Raw genomic sequence first — 21536 nt, forward strand, 5'->3', positions numbered from 1 at the left:
AAAAAAAAAAAAAAAAAAAACTATTCATGCCAGATCAAGCATGTCTTTCAGTATTTCATTCATCCTAAAACTTGGGAGATCGGTATCTCAATTTCTAGATTCCTAACTGAAAGGACTGGGTTTTGCTAGTTGTAACATAATCTCCAATGCAATATGTCCTTTACGTGTACTTTTGGTGTTTCTCTAAATCTAGAGTTTTAAAAGAGTGCTTAAAAGATAAAGGGTTGAATGCTTGTGTTGTAGGAAGTATGATATCACACATCACCGGTCATCACATTAGTGAGGATAATCATGAAACAAAAAATCATCCAATTTCAATCCCCAAAGCAATGCCATCCATTGACTGTTGAGAGAACTTGATAGGAATGTAGTTTAAAATCAGGTCTTCATTAGCCGAATCTTAGAACTTTCCAATAGAATTTCATGTTTCGATTAAAACCAGATCTTCAGTAGATTATTTCTACAACCTACTAAATGAAGACAATTCAAGTAATAGTGTCCTAGAAGACTGCATTACCCATCAAGACACTACATGTCGTAGATATGTATGAAGGATTAGGGTGTCTGAAATAAAAGAAGCTTTAAGGAGGATGAAAGTAGTCAAGGCACTAGAACCAGATGAAGTCCCAATAAAAGTGTGGAAGAGCTTAGGAATCTGCAGTTTATCTTTGCTAACTAAGCTGTTTAATAAGATTATGAGCACAAGAAAAATGCCATATGAATGAAAATAGGCATTGTGGTTCCAATTTACAAAAATAAATGTGATACTCATAACTGTAGTAACTCTATAAGCAAAGAGTAAAACTAATGAGTCATACTATAAAATTATGGGAGAGGGTTATTGAACCCACCTAAAACAAAAAATTACTATTACAAAGAACCAATTTGGTTTATGCCAAGAAGATCCACAAAAAAACTATTTACTTAAGTGACTCATGGAAAGATTTAGAGATTGGAAGAACATTCTCCATGTAGTCTTTATTGACTTAGAAAAAGCTTATAGCAGAGTCCCTAGAGAGTTAATCTGGCAAATACTAGAGAAGAGAAGTGTTTCAAATAAATGTGGACATAATTATAGATATGTATGGTGTGTGTTGATTATGTAAGCCTATGGGAGGTCAAGGTAATGAAGTCCAATTACAATTGGGTTATATCAAGGATCAGCTTTAAGCCCTTATGTTTGCACTTATCTTGGATGATTTAACCAGTGACATTCAAGATGAGGTTCCTTAGTGCATGTTTTTTGCTGATGATATTGTTTTGGCGGATGAGACAAATGCAAGGATTAACGCCAGGTTTAAGTTATGGAGATCAACCTTAGAATCAAAAGGTTTTAATATAAGTAGAACAAATACGGAATATATGGTGTGTAGCTTTAGATATGCTAGGACAAACAATGAGATGGTGAAAATTGATGAGACAGATTTCGCAAAGTGATTATTTTAGGTATCTAGGCTCAATCATAAATAAAGAATGTGATATAGAGGGTGAAGTTTCATAGAGAATTACAATAGGACTGATGAAGTGGAGAGGTGCGTTTGGAATGTTGCAATCGACGTATTCCTTTAAAACTTAAAAGGAAAATTTTATAGGACAACCATACGACCGGCTATGATGTATGGTGCGGAATGTTAGGCAGTTAAGAAGCATCATGTAAATAAACTTAGTGTAGCGGAGATGAGGATGTTGAGATGGATATGTGGCAAAACTAGGAAGGAATGAAGGATAAAGTAACGAATGAACATATTAGAGTTGATTTGGGAGTAGCTTCAATACATAACAAGATATGAGAAAGCCGTTTAAGTTGGCATGGCCACGTTCAAAGGAGGCCTTTGGATGTTCTAGTAAGGAGGACTGGTTTGATTCAGATTGAAGGAACTAAAAGAGCGAGGGCAAACCTAAAATTATCCTAGGAGAAGTGGTGAGGAAAGACATGCATAGCTTAGGCCTTGTATCAAGTATGACCTCAAATAGAGCTGATTAGAGGGCAAGGTCCATGTAGCGAAGCCCATTTAGTTGGGATAAGGTTGAGTTGTTGTTGTTTAATTTTAATTAGTCATCATGAAGATTTTAAGACATCTGTGTATTGAGAATTCTGGGATTTCTAGATTTATAGTCCAATATTGGCACATCGGTTATTAGGGACCTTTTATGTGTCTTATATAAGCTTGGGCCATTTCCACCTAATAGCTTAAGCTTTTAGGCTGGACCTTTGGGCTATCCCACTTATTTAACACTATGGTATGCTGAAAAATTAGTTCTTGTGAATTTTTTTGAGTGCTTTATTCTTTGTACTTTCCTTTAATCCTTTTCTTGTTTTTCCCTTCTTTTTTTGGAAATTGTGATAATTCGATGAAGTTAAATTAACTATTTTTATTGACTGGGTGATTCTGTAATAAGTTATATATAGAATTGTATTGATAGAAGGAAAAAAGGGATGTCTAGTAGAGAAGCCCTTCAAGATCTTATTAGTTTATACTCATTTAATTTTTTTGTATCTCCAAAGGGGAAAGGCGCTCCCTATAGACAGTTATTCATACCTATAATCAATATAAGATGATCAATTGGAAGCTAGTTCCCTTCAGTCTGCATCCCTGAATCCCTTGTCGCTAAAAATCCAGTCCAGGAAGTTAAGAAATTTTTTGGATCCCCTCTTTGACCACAGAATCATACCATTTAACCAAAGAAAAAGCTCACCTGTAAACAGAATTTTCCAAAATAAACTGTCAAAGCATGTTTGTCTTTCTTCACTTCTGACACTGAACACCTCCACCATTATAATGCAAGGATTGCATGGTTATTCCAAACCAGTCTGGGATAGCATAATAGCTAGTCTAAGTATGTGGTCTACAAACCTCGTAGTCCCTTGTGGCTTGTGTCTCTTAAGTAGTAACAAGCATGCAATATGCCCTATATAGTCCTTTGTGTAAGCGTTGTCCATTTCTCCTAGAGCTAGACATGCTTTGGAGTATTTTAGAAAATTGACTAGGTTAATCAAGGGTATCGATATTTAAAAGAAGAGGTTATTCTATATGTCTTCGAGTGTTTGTTCTTTTGTTTCTTCGTTTTTTCTTCAGCAGAAGCAGTGGCACTTAGTTTTGCGCTTGTATTTCTAACTCTTTTGACATGGTTAACCTGTGATTTCTTTCAGTGGACACCACCCAATGTCAGCGTCCCTCTGTTGAATTTAGTTGATAAGATATTTCAACTCAAAAGAAGAGGTTGGCTAAGGTGCGTAACTCAAGAATCAGTTATTAGTATTTCCACGTGGTTTCTGTTCTATTTAGGGAATTACTATGAATAATTAGGTACATAGAATTCATTCTGTTCGTGATTTCTGAGAACCTATGTTGTGCACCTTATAATATTCTGTCAGGAAATTCTAGTGTCTGAGTTTCTTTGCTAAGGTTTTTGTTTCTCAGAAGCTTTTCAATCTAAATCCAGTGCTCTACTCTTAAGTTAATATTGACTAGAGCCACTGGACTAAAGCAATATAAACACAAGAAAGATTTTTCTTTACCAAAAGGCTTTTTGGTCACTTGGGATTATAGTTGCTAAGGCACTAAATTGAGCCAAGGAACTGGCCTGGAGCATCGCGGCCTAGGTAAGTCCTTATTGGTTAAGGCATGCAGAAAGGGTTTTGTAGGAACAGAAATAAAGTAACCAGTCAACCAGATAAGAAACCAGAGAAGAACGATGAAGATAAAGAGAGAGGGAGAGGTTTAGCGATAGGACTTGTGTGTCTAAGCTTCTATTGCTGACCTTGCTTTATTAATAGGATTAAAACAGAAAATAGAATTACAATGTGGCAAGGTTTCCTTGGACTAATAGGAAATGGTTTTTGGAAGACATAAAAAAATAAAATAAAATAATCAAACATGAAGAAATTTCATTTTCTATTAAATTTCTTGAGTCTCAGTACAAATCTTTGCAAATGATAAAGTTTGATGCTATGGATGGGTTAGTTTTATCGAAGTCCATCGATTTATGGCAAAACAATAGGTATAAAAACAATAATTTAAACCAAGGTTCAAGATATTGGGTTTCGACCCTAGTGGATACCGAAATTTCGGTTGAAATATGGGAAATTTCAAGGAAACCAGGGAAATTTTCCTGGTTTGGTGGAAACTTTGGTTTCAACCCCCAAAATGGTTTTTTTTTTTGTACGTCATTTTTTAGACATTTCTAAACCATTGACATAGTTAGTTTCATTAAAAAAACACCTAAAGTCATGAAATAACCTAGAGGGGGGGTGAATAGGTTATACTAGTGGAATTTAACTCTTTTCGATGTACAGATCACAAGTATGATTGTAATTTAAAAGCAATACTGAATAAATAAAATAAGAACAACCACGACACAAGATATATAGTGGTTCGACTCAATTCGAGTCTAGTCCACTCCCTACAAGAATCCTCTTGTAAGGTATTCCACTAGTTCTCCCTTTCAGTACAGTATGTAGGGAAGAAAAACCTTTACAATCTTTTTATGGATAAGAGTATCCTTACAAATCTCCTTTCCAGGCAGAGAGACGCCTTCACAATCTCTCTTTTAGAGGTAGAGAGAGACCTTTCTCTTTTTAGGATAAGAGTATCCTTACAATCCTAAGTACAGTCTAGAATTGTAAAAAACAGAAAATAAGAAATAGTGGAATAAGAGGAATACCTCAAGTGTGGTGCAAATGATAATGAATAATAAATGATGAGTGATGCACCTTTTGTAAAGTCCTCTCTTACGGCTTTGACTTGCACAGGAGAGAGTAGAGGACTTTGATTAAGACTTGAGCCTCTTGTTTGGGATTTGTGTAATAGAATAACTCAAGTAGAAAATAAACTTCTCTAATGCTTGCAACAATGCTCTTAAAGCTCTTTCTTAATGAATAATTAATTAAGAGTGATTAGGGTATTTATAGGTGAACTTAGTGACGCATTTTAGGTAGGGAATCAAGCTCTAACGGACATATTCTGGGTATACCGGTCGACCGCCATTGGTAGCCGGTCGACCACCAAGAGCCGTTGTAGGCAAAAAAATAGCCGTTGGAGTACTTCCAGACAGGCACCGGTCGACCGGGACTTTCAACCGGTCGACCGCCTATGGTCTCGGACAGGTCCGGTCGATCGGGGCTTCCAGACGGTCGACCGCCTATGGTCTCGGGTGGTTCCGGTCGACCGGGGCTTCCAGCCGGTCGACCGCCAACATGACATGCTCTGTCATACTGACCAGTTACCAGTGTTTTGACTATAACTTTTTGGTCCGACCTTGGATTGACTTGAGATCAGTTGTGTTGAAATCACAACTCAATTTTCTACAACTTCTATGAAGGTTTCATCTCCTGATACTAAATTTAAGATTCCCTAAATACCCTTGAGTTAGGTTACTGTGTGTTCCACACCACTTAGAAACTTTCCATACCTAGTCAAGGCATGCTCTATGGTCATTCTAATATGATGCAATGCACATGCATGAGGTGAGTGCATATAAGTATGTGGAAATTACAAATTACATTAAAAATAACTAATCTATCCTAGTGGTCTTCTTCTTCACTTGAATCTTCCATTCTTTAGCCCTTCATCTTCTTTCCTTCTTGTTTGCTGTTTCATGTCTTTAAGCTTAGCTTCATGTCTTGATTCGACCTTCGATCTTCTAAGGGTTTCTTCAAACTAATCACACTTTAACAATCAAGTTAAAGATGTATGTTTGTTTGTTAACACCAAAACATGGCAAGGAGTGTGGACATGTTTCCCAACAAGTCATACTTGTGGTGTTAACCAAAGTTTGCTAATGTATGTTGAGTCATTGACTGGAACTGTAGTAATAAGTACATATATAAGTTACTAACTCAAAATGTGAAATACATGATTTCAAGTTTAAAATGAACAAAACATATTGTAAAGGATTCAAAATAAATAATAATATTACATAATTGTGAGTTATCTCTCAAGTCTCAACAGTTAACACTCAAGTATATTTTATAAAAAAAATATGATTTTTGGGGAAGATGTGATTTACCTTTTTGGTCCAAGCTCCCTTCCTTAAGTAGATTTGCTATGAATGTGCAAAATCCAGGCTTGGAATGAAGATTTGATGGCATAAGGGAAAAATCTCAAGTCTTTCCCAAGTTTCCCACTCCACAGAGATGAAATAGGGGGAGAATGTCGAAATTTCGAAATAAGAAGGCTTGGTTTCCCATTTAAGAAGGCTTTTATAAAGGCTGGTTCAAAATTTTTTGGTCGAAATATAGGAATTTTGGTCGATAATGGTCGAACCAATGATTTTTAAAAGACATATGGTATTTGGTATTGGAATCCTCAGATACTATCGAAATGTGGGAAATTTCGTAGGTTTGGTCAAAATGTTGAACCATGATTTAAACACAATGGTCAAGGTTTGGAGAAACCTACCTTTATCTGTGAAATCTCCTTCAATCTTTGAATTCAACTTGTTGAATGATCCAAACTTAGGTTTTTAAAATCTAAACACCCTTATTGAATCCTTTTTTAGTGTAGACTAAAACTCCAAACTGAAATTTATGTAAAAAACCAATTTAACGAGGCTTAGGAGGACTCTCGGTTAGGAGCTTTTGAGGTTTTTTGCATTTTTTTCTGGGTTCTATAAGTTTTTTATTGAGAATGAAACCCACATGGGCCTTTTAAGAGACGTATCGATGGTATCGGCATGTATCACACCATATTGAGTTGTATTGGCCGATACAATGGGATACTATGCGATACAGTGGGATATTTTAAAGTTTTTTAGAAAAATGAATACGTATCACACCATACCGTGTTGATGGGTACAGTGGGATACTTTAACCATGATTGTAGCCCCATAGTTTTACTGTTTTTCAAAATCTAACCCCTTAAATATATGGGTAAGTTGCATAAAGGTGTAATATCAAAGTAAACAACCATGCATGAGCTAAGAAAAAAAAAAAAACTCAAATGGTTTTGCCTAGGTCAATATTGGTCTAAGGTGACAACCAACTTGTAAAAAAATTGGTGAGTGCCTTTCCCATTCTGAAGGGCCTTGAGACCTAAGCAAGGCCTTGACAAATATGATTGGGATGGTATTAGGGGTAACTTAGATATGTTTCAAGCATAGTTATCACGGCAACTAGGCAATCCTATGCATAGTCGTCAAGGCGACCCAAGGTGGTGGAGGGGTACCTAGGCATTGTGATGCAGATTAGGCTGCACCTTTTTTTTTTTAGGTTCTATCGATACCTGCATGACTGGCTTTGGAAGCCAAGAGCCAAGAAGAACCAGTCCAGCTCGGGGTTCTGGTCCAACAAGGGTTGGAAATAATTAGTAGCTTATTTTGTCTTTTATTTCATGCTCACTTTCCAAACTTGAACATAGGAGTTAGGACTTCTTTCCTTGCATTATTTTTGTTTTATTGTTGTTTCCTAGTTTAGGTTGGATACTATCTCAGTTGAGTTTATAATTTAATGTCTCTATTTTCCCTATATATAGGTTGTAACCGATGGACAACTTAGAGCGAATTAATTATTGAATGAGAATTGGGTGAATTTGTGTTCTGTGTGACTCCCTTCCCCTACTACTCTAGTTTTTCCCTTCTTTCGTAAGGCCCTCCATCAACTTGGTATGAGAGCCGAAGGATCCAAGTCCTTCCTCCACTCAACCTCCTTTCTTCTTCCCCTTGCCTGTGTTCTAACCCTTATCTCCTTCCCACCCTATTTCTGTTCTCTATCGAGAACTGAGATAAAAAAAAAAAAGGAGTTTCAGTTGGGCCTGTCAAACGAGAGTCGATAAACCCAATCCCAAGCCTTTCGATTTCTAGAAAACAAACCCCCACCGCCTTTCCTTCTTCCCTCGTTGCCTCAATCAAAACCCATCCCTGCTAGGGTTCAAGTAACCAAAAAAAAAAAAAAAAAAAAGAGACGAAGAGAAGCGAGAGTACAAGAGACCAGGTCCATACCTATATGCTCGCTTACTCCCTTAATGCCTCTGTTGAAGCTGCTGGCTCTAATCGGACCTCTATTAAAGTTGCCATCCTCTCCTGGATTTGCACCGCTGATTGGAAGTCGAACTCTATTTTTGTTGCTGGTAGAAGATGACTCCAAGTCTCCAATTTCTTGCACCCCAATCCCTAAGATAAGTGCCCTTTTAAGTTTTAACCCAGAATTCCCATAATTACCTCCACCCTTACGTGTTGGTTATTTTGTCCTATTTTTTAACTCACTTCCAATTATACTCCTGCCCCCACAGGTGATATCCCTTTGTGGCTTAAATTGAACTTGAAATATTTACAGTTCTACCATCCTTCAGGAAAAACAAATGAAGAAAGAGAACAGAGTTATTTACCCTTCTGCCATTGTTCTTTAACCTCTTTTTTTTACTTTTTGCCATCATATTTGAGTGTAATCTTTCTTATTTCCACCATAGTAGCCAACAGTGAAGTTATTCAACACCTGAACTCATATAAGGGAAAAACTCATACAAAAATTGATGCTCTCACTACCGTTGTCACTTCCCTTAAAACAATGATGGAATCTATGTAAGTTTCTATTGATCGATCTGGGAATTCTTCCAACACCACTCCACAGGTATCACTACCACTACCACTACCACTACCACCACCACCACCACCACCACCACCACCACCACCACCGCCGCCGCCGCCACATTATACACTGCCACCACCACCTCCACCACCATATGGAACTGTTAGATATGATGATGGAGCGGTAAGAGCTGCAAAATTGGATGTCCTTGATTTTTATGGAGATAATAATCCATAACTGTACTTTGACTGGATTCACAGCTTAGAAACATTCTTTAGATGGTACGGGTTGACTGAGGCCCGCAAGATCCTATTTATAGAGGCTAAACTGAAAGGCACGGCCCGAATCTAGTGAGTCAAGCAGTAGCATAAGAACCGAACCCGAGGCATTGGATTAGTCACTACTTGGGCTGAAATGCATGAAGTCATGAACAAGAGATTCTTGCCTCCTTATTACAAGCAACACATCCATCTCAGGTTTGCACAGTTGAGACAAGAGAATTTGACGATTAAAGAATATGTTGTTAGATTTTATTAGCTGGTCACTCGTTTTGATTTTGAGTGGAATGAAGAAGTATTGATGGCATAGTTCCCAATGGTTTGCACCCTCAACTTAGTGCTACCCTTGCATCTAGTTGACTGCATACAATGGAAGATGTCGTACAAGTAGTATATCAAGTTAAGTAATATCTGAAATGCCCATACAATAGGAGGTCATTTACAAATACTTTTCCTAGCGGTCCTAGTTCTATTCAGCCACAGTCATCTCCACAGGAAAAGTCAATCACCAGACCATAGGCTAGTGCTTCATCTTTTATGGCATCTTCACGACCTAGTCGGCATATTCTCCACCTCGACATGATTTAGACATGTCATCTTCACGGCCTAATCGTCCATAATTCCCTCCTTGCCGTGGTTTAGACAGACCTTACTCCCCACCACGGCATGGTTATAACAGGAACTCAGTATTTCCAAAGGAGGTTATTCAATGTTTCACATGCAAGGGGTATGGGCATCGAGCTAATCAATGTCTTAACGGTTTTGAGCATACATTGACAAGGACAATTTTCTACCTTATGTACCAGAAGAGCATCCGAATCCCTCTTTTGACCTCACAGAAGATTCCCGAGGACGATGATTAGCCCGTGAACAACAATAATCTAAAAATTAATGAAACAGAGCCTCATCCGAATCCCTACAAGGTTGGGTGGGTGAACAACAATAATCTGAAAATTAATGAAAGGTGTTTGCTCATGTATTCCATTGGTGGACTGATTAATCAGGTGCAATGTGATGTTCTTCCTTTGAAAGTCTGTCACATTCTTCTGGGGTGCCCATGGTTGTTCGACAAGAAAACCAAGCACTGTGGATATGAGAATACATACTCTTTTCAGCATGGTGGCCTTGAGATGAAGTTTCTTCTGGCAAAGGATCTTCCCCCTCTGAAAACTCAAGAGGACAGTTGGTACTTTTCTCCTCAAGCTCCTCGACTCTGACGGCATTCTTGGACCTCATCCCAACTCGACGGAGTCAAGCTCTTTTCAGAGGAGGAGAGTCGATGCAAATAAGGCTGCACTTACCTGGTCGGACCAACATGACCGGATTTGGAAGCTAAGAACCAAGAAGAACCGGTTCAGCCTGGGGTTTTGGTCCAACAAGGGTTGGACATAATTAATAGCTTTTTTTGTCATTTATTTTATGCTTTCACTTTCTAGACTTGAACGCAAGAGTTAGGACTTCTTTCCTTGCATTATTTTCCTTTTATGGTTGCTTCCTAGTTTAGGTTGGATACTGTCTCAGTTGAGTTTCTAATTTTATGTCTCTATTTTTCCTATATATAGGCTATAACCGATGGACAACTTAGAGTGAATTGATTATTGAATGAGAATTGGGTGAATAGTGTTCTGTGTGACTCCCTTCCTCTCCCCCTGTTACTCTGGTTTTTCCCTTCTTCCCTAAGGCCCTCCATCACATTGCTTAGTCGATCAAGGCACCCAAGGTTTTTATTTCCCCTCTTTTCTAACATTATTTAGTATGATACACATACCTTATATCATCAAAAATCAACATTAAGCCACATCAAGTCATCAAAAATCAACATTAAATCACATCAAATCATAAAAAATCAACATTTAGATAACAGAAACATTTCTCTAATAAGTGTGACTGGTCAAATGGTTTTATTTTTATATGAGACCTTTTAAATTAGGTAGAGCACCAACTTTTCAACAAATCCAAGATTTCTACTTGGATGAACAAAGTATGTTCTGGTCAAAGTCAAACTTATTTTAAGGTGCGCAAATTCTGTTAAAAGTCTCCTGAATGAAAATAAAGTTATGCACATAAGAACAAAAGATCATTTTACCGCACTTTTGGTTTTTAGTATTGTTTTATCATGATAAGATTTATGGAATTTTCATATTTGCGAAAAACCGCAGCATTTGAAAATTGAAAATCACCCCTGCAATCAAAATCCAGTTTTTGTTCTTAAACTATGGGGTTGACGTTCTATCCTTTTGGAATTTGATTTTTAAACTATTTTTATTGGATTCAAATAGAGGGAGTTTGCTTATTTATGAATGATATCTTGAGTAAATTATTTCATTTACGTAAACAACATTTGGCATAAATAAGTGCCAAACCGAGTTCGCCATTTCGAGGCGCCTAGACCCCAAGAAAACCACCTGCCACCTGGGCATCACCTCGACAACTATGGTTTTGACTTTTGAGTAAGATAGGATATGTTCTAGTAATCTAAGGAAAGCTCTCAACATGAAATTAGTACTTTCTTTGTACTTTTAAGTTGGTTCCTTGTAAGAAGTTGAAGTTTCAAGTAAGATTATTTGTCTTAAATATTCTCAAGTATTGAACTCCCAAGTTCTTTAGACATCTAGATAGGGGTCCAAAATGGGCTTATATATATAAAATCAGATTGTATTGAGTTAATGGAATTGAATTTTGGACTTCTAGGATGAAAATGGGTTTCTTCTGTCCAAACGTTTAACAATCAAACTTATACTACTGCTCATGACAAGTAGTTGCTTTTGTTTCTCTCTCTCTCTCTCTGTGTTCGATTTCCTTTAAATATTTCATAGTAGATAAGTTGTAACACGATTGCTATTTTTTTTCAAATTTTTTTATTGATGCCTTTCGACCATCTTGGTTTTTTACTTCTAGTTCAGTTTCTAATTTATTTATTCACTTAAATCTTAAAATTTGCAAATTGATATAGTTGAGTTCAGATTTCATTTCTGTCACTTTAACCTTATTTTCATAAGGTTCAGTCACAATAAGTTGATTTTTATTCCTCTCCATACAATAGTTTGTATGTGCTAACCTGTTCGATAGCCACAGTCGTGTCTAATTATGTGGTATGGATTTTCCTATTAATATTAACAAAGTCCTCATGTTCATGGTTTAAATTATCGGTGCATATCGTATTGGTCAGTATTGATACAATGCATGACCTTTTAAAAACAAATTACATATCAAATTGTATCATACCATATCGTACAATTTGGTAAGTTACGTATTGATACAGTTCTATACATACAGATACACAAACATTTTAAAACCCAACTGTATTGATACGTATCGTGCTATATCGAGCCATATCATACAATATGCTGCGATACAGCCATGCAAGTTGATACGTGTCTTAATAAGGGGCAGAATTCATTTTATGCAACCGGAATCTCAGAACCCTCACAACACACCTCCTTACGAGATAACCCCCTATATAAAACATCTCGCGCATTACATAGAGAAACCCTAAAGTACAAAAAGTGCCCCAGTAAACTATTTCCAAAATAATTTGGGCTGGGGCTTCTCCCCCCTACACTCCTACTCCTGCTGCCTTGCAACTCCCATGGTCCACTTACCAGAAAATGGGCCTGCTGTTATTTCGGAAAAATTGCTGGTACTTCCTAGATTAAATTGTGATCGGGCTTCACCAACAACAATATTGTGCCTATGTTCACCAAATGCACAATTCATCCCATAGCTACCAAGGCGAGGTGACGAAGGCGATGGAGGATGGTCAAAAATCAAGGTGGCGCCTTGTGGCTTAGGTGTCACCTAAGCGACCAAGTGCCAGTCTAGGCTGAGCCGCCTTATCTCTTAGGCGTTGGCGATGCCTATACATCATCCTAATCTCTCCTATTCTTGAAGAACCTCCCAGCAATGACTTTGAAACCAGCCTGACACTCTTCATGAGATTAATGGCAATGGCAATAGACTACATGTAAGAAACCTCATCATTTTATAACAATTTCAATTGAATGCACTTCTCTCAATACGGGTTCTGCGTTTTAGTGTGTATACATGATACATTTTATATATTGCTTATTTATACAGTTTTTTATGCAAAAGTGTATTTCCATGCATATATTGACCATTTATGTGCATATCTTTAGTGTTTCTCCGATACGATACGATACATCTCTTAAAATGACCTGACCGATAAGGCAACTAACACCAATACTTTAATCCTTGATCATGGTTGCTCTTCCAAAAGGAGGTGGGCGTAGGGGGGGAGGGGAGAAAATGGGAAAGGATCCTTCTCTACTCATTCCTTATTACTCCAACCCTATTTCTAATGTCTTAGACTTTGGCCAGGACAAAGAGAAATCATAAGCATATCTTCATCTGCATCTTTATACTTCTATGCACCTTTTGAATCTCATTCCAGCAGCTACCTCTTCAATTTAGTTCTTGTGAAGAGTTTGGTTTCCAAGAGAGCTTCGAGCATACCTTGCTCCGTTTCCTTGAATCAACAGTCATGAGATGAACGTTAGCTTCATTGGGCTTGAAAAAAGGTGGTCATACTCTTGAACCAACATAATGCAGTAGATTACAAGTAACTAACTCCGCAGTTTATAACCCCAAACAATACAAATTGGAGCAAGAAACAAAGAAATAATACCATCAAATAAACCCCCAAGGATACAATACCCATATAGGAGCAAAACCAGCCCAAAACCCAACCCGATAGGAGAGAGAAAGACCTTCTATAGAGCTGGAGAGAGAAAGGTGCGGCCAGGTCTGTGGGAGTCCGATTGAGCTGCACTTTTGGGTGTAGATAGTCCCTAGGGAGGGTACAAAAACCCCCAAATATGAAGGGCTTCTGACGCCTGGTTATGGAGTTATGCGCTTTCTTGATTTTCAGACCTAGGAGAGAGAATGTGAAGAATTCTGTAGGAACAACAACTTGTCTCTTCAGATAACCTTTAAGAGAGGATCGATTGATCTTCTTAGAGTATAGAATCAGTCCTCCAAAGGATCTGTAGATCAGATATCAAACTTGGGCAGCAATGAGGGTCGATTGGTTTTAAGAACAAGAACTCTTTGGCTAGCTGATTCTGATTTTGTATGCTTTAGCAGGTCTGAACTTCTAATAACAATAAACAAAAAATAAAAATAGAAAAAGAAGAATCGATGGAGGGTTGAGAAGGGTGAAAGAGAATAAAGGAATGGGCATCTCACCCCTCAAATTTTGGGTATCACACCCCTCAAAGGTTTAGGCATCTCACATCTCAATAACAATTTTTTTAGCCAAAGAGTAATCACTCAATAATTCATTCATTCAAATCTGTCATTATAAGACATAGGCTCCTCTATTTATAGAGGGCAGAATAGCAATCAAACTACTACTAGGGGCTAGTTTCCCAATAGGGCTAGACACTCCTACTACAACTAGGAATTCAAAATAGGACTAGGACTTGGCTTTATGACTCCAACATAGTAGGACTATCTAACTAATAGTCCATATAGGACTTTACAACCGACTAATGGCCTAATGAGCCTTTATTCAATTAAATGGCAACTAACTAAACTAATGAATTAAATCTCGTTTTTCTACCTTCTACCCATATTTTAGGCCTATTAAAGTGGCCCATTTCATATAAAACTCATGGGATCAAAGGCCCAACACATACATAGCACAACTCAAGGCTTATTTGCAATAAAATAAACCCAAGTGACTTATCTACATCACAACATCTTCCTAAATGTCTAGCACTAACCATCTCTAATTCCGTACCAGAACATTGTCTTATGCTGGAACCACCTTGAGGGGCAATCATATTTAAGGGCAAACTTGACATAGTAGTCTTTTTTGTAATCATTCATCGTCCATAAAGTGTAATATGTTACATTTCCCACCATAAAATTTGGTGCCAAGTCTGTCTTGAATGTTTATTGGATGCTAAATATCTTCACTTCATTAAGATTGTCATTCTGTTGACCTGTTGCCTTGAACTTTGGTTGAAAAAAATAAATTCTAATGAAAAGTTCCGTACTTATTTTACCTGCTAGTTATCAACCTGAGATCTATGTGCTGTCTTTCCTTATGCAGAAGGCAGGTTTTCTGGATTTCAAAGCAAATTTTGCAGCTGGTAATGGAAGATGCTATTGAGGACTGGCTCTTGAGGCAAATCCAATGGCTTCGGAGAGATGACGTTATTTCTCAAGGGATCCGTTGGGTCCAAAATGTAAGGCCTAAATCCATTTCTATCATCACTATCCCATTTTAAGTTTCTGAACTCCATATTAGCATCTGAAACTAAAAATACTTCACATATGGTGCTAGTATATAAGAACATGACTTTTTTTAATATTGGAAGGCAGTAAAGAAATTTTAGATAATTGAAATGTATCAGTGTAGTAATATGTCCTTTACACAATATATGTAGTAGTATATGAGAATCAGTTTTAAGGGGATGGTTGTGTCGTCATTTCAAGATAAAGTTTTCGGTATTTCTCAAATTCTCTCCTGGCTAAGGTCCAACAGCTTAAGAGAGCAAATATTCTAGATGCTGATGACCTAGTGGTTGCGGGTTCGAGTCGGGAAACAGCCTCTCTACGAAACAGAGGTAAGGCTACGTATATTATGACCCTCCCCAGGCCCTGCAGCAGCGGGAGCCTTGTGCACTGGGTTCAACCTTTTTAAAATGCCTGGAAGAAACGGTAGGACATAAAACAACCATGCTGAGCTAGCTTATGTATTTCTATCTAGTGGCAAGAATATAACCAAGGATTGTCTTGGTGGTGGACATAATGCATGAAGGATGCTTTGGCTTGACCGATCTATATGGTACGTCAGGTAGAAAGCAGGTACCTTATTATAGTCTGTCGTTATAAGCCTTTGGCTGATTTGTAGTGATGCGCCAAGGTTGACAGCCGGCACTTATTATAATTAGCCATAATCCATTAATCTTTTTGCATAGATCCTCACGCTCGTCCTTGCTTGGAATCTCCATGTACACAACCCCATGAAGTTGGTTAAAGGTTTTGGAGGAGGATGTTGTTGAGTTTGAAGAATTTATGACCAATGTGGTCCATTTTAATTGTCTCATTTTCTGATACTTTTTTTTTTGGGGGGGTTGTGGGGGTGGTAGGGTTAAGAGTATGACTATCTTTCATGTAGTAGGACTTTTGAAGGGATGATGACTACTCAGGCCATTCCAGTTTCTGGATACCTTACTTCTGGGAAGGGGGGAGAGAATTTGGTGTCCAACACTTTTCTAGGGTCTTGTGATTCTTTTACACTATTTAAAGGCCTTTTTTTATTTTTTGCGCCCTTCACCCCTTTTAGTAGTTGATGCAGATTCATCATTGAAATGAGCTTGTTTTTATTAAGACTTAGCCTTGGGTTGGGTTATATATGTTTTAAGCCTTTGATCCTTCGTGTTTTCTTTGTAATGGACCACTTTCATGGGCCTTTAATATGGATTTAGGCTAGTCATACGGGATTAGTTAAGTTAATTCCTTATTTCTTTATTTGACTTGCTATTGAGTGTTTTAGTTAGGCTGGATTAGGAATCTATAGGTCCAGTATTGTTTTGAGTATGTTTTCTTTGTCATGTCAGTTCTTCATTATCCACACTTGAATTATCCTTTGAGTTAAGACCTTGTCTACTGGTTACTGTTTTGAGTCTTTTCAAACACAACTACATTAAGTGGTATTAGAGCATAACAATGGATATTTCATCAGGGCTTCTGAATCCACCTGATTTGATGGGTAAGTAATGGAAATGTTTCAACAGTTACAAACATAGTTGAATGATGGTCAGAAGAGTATTGAGGGGAGGTTGTTGGCCATAGAAGCTTGGAATACCACTCCTATACCAATACAAGATAGTAACATACCATTTGATAGAGAAGACAGATATCAGGCACATTCTACAACTCATGTTTATAAGTGAAGGTTCGTAGGTAGAGGTTCACAAAGAGTTCCTACGGTGCAACCAACTTTTGAATAGCATATATGGAGAAATTTTAATGTTGATTAGCCTACACTTAACCAACACACTGGTGACTAAGGTCAAACATGAGCTCATGGAGTACGGTGGCCAACATGAGTCACAGGTATTTTATGGCTGGTTGGCTCGTCTAGATAATTAGTTTGAGTGGTTCGAAATCTCTAAAGCAAGAAAGACGAGATTGGCTCAAACTAAGTTAGTGGGCTCAATACGTGAGTGGTGGAGGACCCATGAGAGGGACCTTGAAGACTATGGCAGAGTACCCACTAAATGAGGGTGATGAAAGAAGATCTGAAAGACAAATACTTGACGGACTTTCCAAGCACGAGAACAAGATCAATTAAATTCCCTTCAACAAGATTACCACCAAAGGGCCTTCGAAGCTGATGACAGCTTGAAGTATCCGTCAATGAAAATCAACTTGCAGGTTGGAGATTGTTGGATGTCTGACACCAACACTGTTAAAGCACAAGTTGAGCTCTATTCTTCACCATCAAAGGAAGCAATCAAATAAAAGGAGCTAGAAGTTGCAGATAAAACTGAAGTGATCACGGTGAATAGTGATGATAAAGAAGAGGCAGTTTTTGATGTTTCAAGGACGGAGGGTTAACGGGTAGAAGAATTTACTGAAGAGGTCTACGTTGAAGAGACTGAAGTAGACAAAGCTAAAACAGTGGAAGATGAGGTGGTGGTCGAGAACTCTTCACAAGAAATCATCAACATTCAAGATGTTCTAGAAGAAGTAGAGCTTGTGCCTCAAGTCTTCGATGAGAAGGTTACCAACGTTGAGGACTCTATTACTACGACATCCACAGTTGATACTAATTCAAAGGTCTAGGACATAAAGTTCATTATGTCACCTTGGTTTTTTGAAGACTACATTCCTAACATCCACAAGAAACCAGAATTTTGTTTGGGAATGATCAAGGTTGCAACTCATATGTTGTTCCCCCTCATCATTTTTTAAGGACGGATTTTTTCAAGCTCGGGAGAGTTGATGCAGGTTCATCACCGAAATGGATTTGTTTTATAAGGAATAAGGCTTGGGTTGGGTTATATATGTCTTAGGCCTTTGATCCCATGTGTTTTTTTTGTAATGGCCTTCAATATGGGTTTAGGTTAGGCATATGGGATTAGTTAATTTGATGTCTTTATTTATTTACTTGCTATTTTGAGTGTTTTAGTTAGGATGGATTGGGAGTCTATAACTGCAGTCATGTTTTGAGTCTATTTCTTTGTTATTTCAGTTGCCTATTCAGTATAGGTTTCCCAATTAGTTAAGGATTGCGTTAGGCCTTTCATTTTTAGTGTCTAAGTCTAATTTTGAGTTTTTTTATGTAATTTTGTAAGAGGGCCAGCATTATATACAAATTTTGTTGATTGAAAAGCATTTGTTGCTCTCTTCCATTGAAGAAATCTCTTGTGTTTGATCAAGGAAACCCTTGTGTGCAATCAAGGTAGGTTGGTGTTTGATCTAATCAAACCACCTTGTGGTGTGAAGCCTTGGTGCTATTTTTTGTTGTTCTTATTGTTCTATCATCTTCATCCATTAACAAGTAAGTACATAACCGAAATTCCAAATTTAGAGCTTCATTTTCTAAAAGCTTTACGTAGCACCTTTTTTTGGATTAAGAAAATCAGCCACCTGATCATTCTAAAATCTCTACAGTAAGTTCTTGAACCCTAAAATAGAAGTCAATTCAATTATGGCTTTGTTCTAATAGATGGATTTGAATATATTTCTGTTTTTTCCAATTCTTCCCTTGTTTCTTCTTAAGCTATTGTTTATACTCTACAATAGCAACAAACTCAGCCTTATCCCAACTTAATAGGGTCGCTACATGTATCCATGCAAAGACCAGATAGGAAAACTGAAAGTAAAAAAGGAAAATAGCACAACACCAGCAAGTAAAAAATAATCTTAGCTAATTGGGGTCGACTACATGGATCCTTGCCCTCTAAACGGCTCTATCTGTGGTCAAACTTGGGACAAGACCTAAACTATGCATGTCTTTCCTCACTACTATTCCTATAGTCATTTTAGGCTTGCTCCGCTCTTTTAGCTCCTTTAATCTGAATCAGATCACTCCTCCTTACTGGTGCATCCCAGGCCTCCGTTGAACATGGCCATGATACCTCAAATGACTTTCTTAGATCTTATCATGGATCGAAGCAACTCCCAAATCCGCTCTAATATGTTCATTCCTTACTTTAGCCTTTGTAGTTTTGCCACACATTCAATCTTAACATCATCTCTGCTACTCAAAGCTATCTATATGACACTTCTTAACTAGGTAACATTCTGCCCCATACATCATAGTTGGTCATACTACAGTCTATACAATTTTCCTTTTTAAGCTTTAAAGGAATACGTTGGTCACACAACACTCCGTACGCACCTCTCCACTTCATCCATTCCACCTTAATTCTCTATAAAACATAATCCTCTATGTCGCCTTCTTCATTTATGGTTGACCCCAAATATCTAAAATAGTCACTTTGTCTTATCTCTCTCTCTCTCTCTCTCTTCAATCTTCACCATATTGTTATCCATCATAGTTTGACTAAAGTTACACATCGTATACTCCGTCTTTAATCTACTTATCTTAGAACCTCTTGTTTCTAAGGTTGATCTTCATACTCTAACTTAGTGTTAATCCCTGCTTTTCCTCGGGGCCTCGTCTTGAATGTTCCTAATTAAATACCATCCATGATAAACGCAAACAAGTAAGGGCTTAAAACTTGTTGTAATATGGGTACATGGGTCGAATTGTCTATGGGGGTATTTTGGTCTTGTATCCATTCTATATTATAAATAAAAGTTGGCATATGTCCTATTAGACATGTTATTCATCAATTCAACATGTAGAGGACAAAGAGGACAACACATGGGATCTCATTTGTCTTCCCTCACAAAAGAAGATGGTTGGTTGTAAGTGGGTCTTCACAGTCAAACAAAGATTTAATGGTACAGTGGATCGTTATAAAGCCAGGCTTGCTTCCAAAGGCTTCACTCAAAGTTATAGGATTGACTACTTGGAGATATTTGCTCCAATGGCCAACATGAACACTATCCGTGTTATTTTGTCCTGTGTTGTTAATTTACGTTAGGATCTTCAACAATTAGATGTGAAAAGACCGCTTTCCTTCATGGGGAACTTGAGGAGGAAGTGTATATGGACATTCCTCTTGGGTTTGCATCCTTTAAAACTCAATGTAAAGTGTGCAAGCTGAAGCGTGCATTATATGGGTTGAAGCAGTTGCCACGTGCTTGGTTTGGGCATTTTCATAAACCCATGGTTACCGCAGGCTATTCTTAAAGCAATGTTAACCACATATTGTTCATCAAACGATCAGGTGGAAAACTTGCTCTATTGATTGTTTATGTTGATGGTATTGTTGTCACAAGTAGTGGCATTGAAGAAATTTCTCGCCTCAAGCAATATCTTAGTAAGGAATTCGAGATTAAGGATCTTGGAAAATTTAATTATTTTCTTGGCATTGAAGTTCCCAGGTCCTCCAATGGCATCTACCTGTCTCAGCGGAAATATGGGCTCAACCTTCTTTTTGAGACTGGTATGCTTGGATGCAAGCCGGTAGATAATCCTAATGATGCTAACGCTCACTTGGTTAGCAAGGAAGGTAATACCATGGATAAGGGATGATATCAGAAGTTGGTCAGGCGGTTGATTTATCTTTCTCATACTTGCCCTAACATTTCTTATGTTGTTAGCTTGGTTAACCGGTGTATGCATGATCTTTACTCCACCCACATGGAAGTAGTAGTGTGCATAGTTTTTAAGGCATTGGTAAGGCGACGCCTTAGCAGCGCCTTGGCGCTGATGCGGTCTAAAGATAGTAAGGCAGTGCTCCGCCTTATGTGAAGTGGCGCCTTATGGGTTTTTTTTTTTTTAAACACATTTTAAAATTACTTGATGAAGATTCCAAATATAGATTTTTTATTGGTAGGTGTATGGTTTTGTTAACACTTGAGATGTATGGGATAAGCTTTACTCCATCAAAAATAACCAAAACAAACAAAACAAAAACATGATTCACAAACAGGGTTTGGATTTTGTCAAGGGTTTTAAGAAAGGGCTTTGAGAAGGAATCAAGGAATCAAGGAACAAGGAAGAACCATTGATCCAGGCCACCATTTTTCTCTGGCAGCGGCAAGCTTCATTCTTCTTTGACGGGAGTAGAAATATAGTGGATGACCTTAGGACTTAGGCACTCATTTTGGCATCATAGAAGTAAGTATAATAAATACTTGTATTTTTTATGTCTTTTTTTCTTTATATTTATAATTTTGTTTCATAATTATGTATTTATATTATATGTTAATATTATGATGATTGATGATTGATGATTGATGATTGATGATTGATGAAAATGAACTTAGTTTATTCACTTTATTGATTTGTTTTCTTGATGAATATCTTACATTGGTATGAATATGAACATTTAATATTTATTTAACATATGAGTAATAGGATTCAACTAGGATTTGAGCCAAATAGATTGGTTTTATAAAAAAAGTTACACAGGAACGCTTTAGTCGATAAGGCGATGCTTTATGCCTGTCTTATCGCTAAGGTGGCTCTGAAAGACCCTCAAACGCCTCCGTCGCCTTACCGCCTTAAAAACTACGATAGTGCGTATTTATGTTACTTAAAATCTGCCCCAAGTCATGTCCTCTTTTCTCCTCATGATTATCTTCTTGTTGATGCCTGCACAGATTCTGATTGGGTA

At 37.6% G+C, this 21536-nt stretch overlaps 1 protein-coding gene across 5 annotated transcripts in view; it reads left to right on the forward strand.

Annotated features, from left to right (window-relative positions):
• Positions 1-21536, forward strand: part of LOC122086979 — a 60379-nt gene that overhangs the window by 27732 nt on the left and 11111 nt on the right. For 4 of the 5 annotated variants that reach the window (XM_042655912.1, XM_042655911.1, XM_042655913.1 and 1 more), the window contains 2 exons: positions 3152-3231; positions 14879-15014. In XM_042655912.1, coding sequence (XP_042511846.1) covers positions 3152-3231; positions 14879-15014 — 216 coding nt within the window. Of the gene's footprint in view, positions 1-3151; positions 3233-14878; positions 15015-21536 lie in introns of those variants that run through there. The other variant, XR_006142593.1, reaches the window with a different exon arrangement.

The sequence above is a fragment of the Macadamia integrifolia genome, chromosome 8 (genome assembly GCF_013358625.1).
Source record: "Macadamia integrifolia cultivar HAES 741 chromosome 8, SCU_Mint_v3, whole genome shotgun sequence".
In the NCBI taxonomy this organism is placed as follows: domain Eukaryota; kingdom Viridiplantae; phylum Streptophyta; class Magnoliopsida; order Proteales; family Proteaceae; genus Macadamia; species Macadamia integrifolia.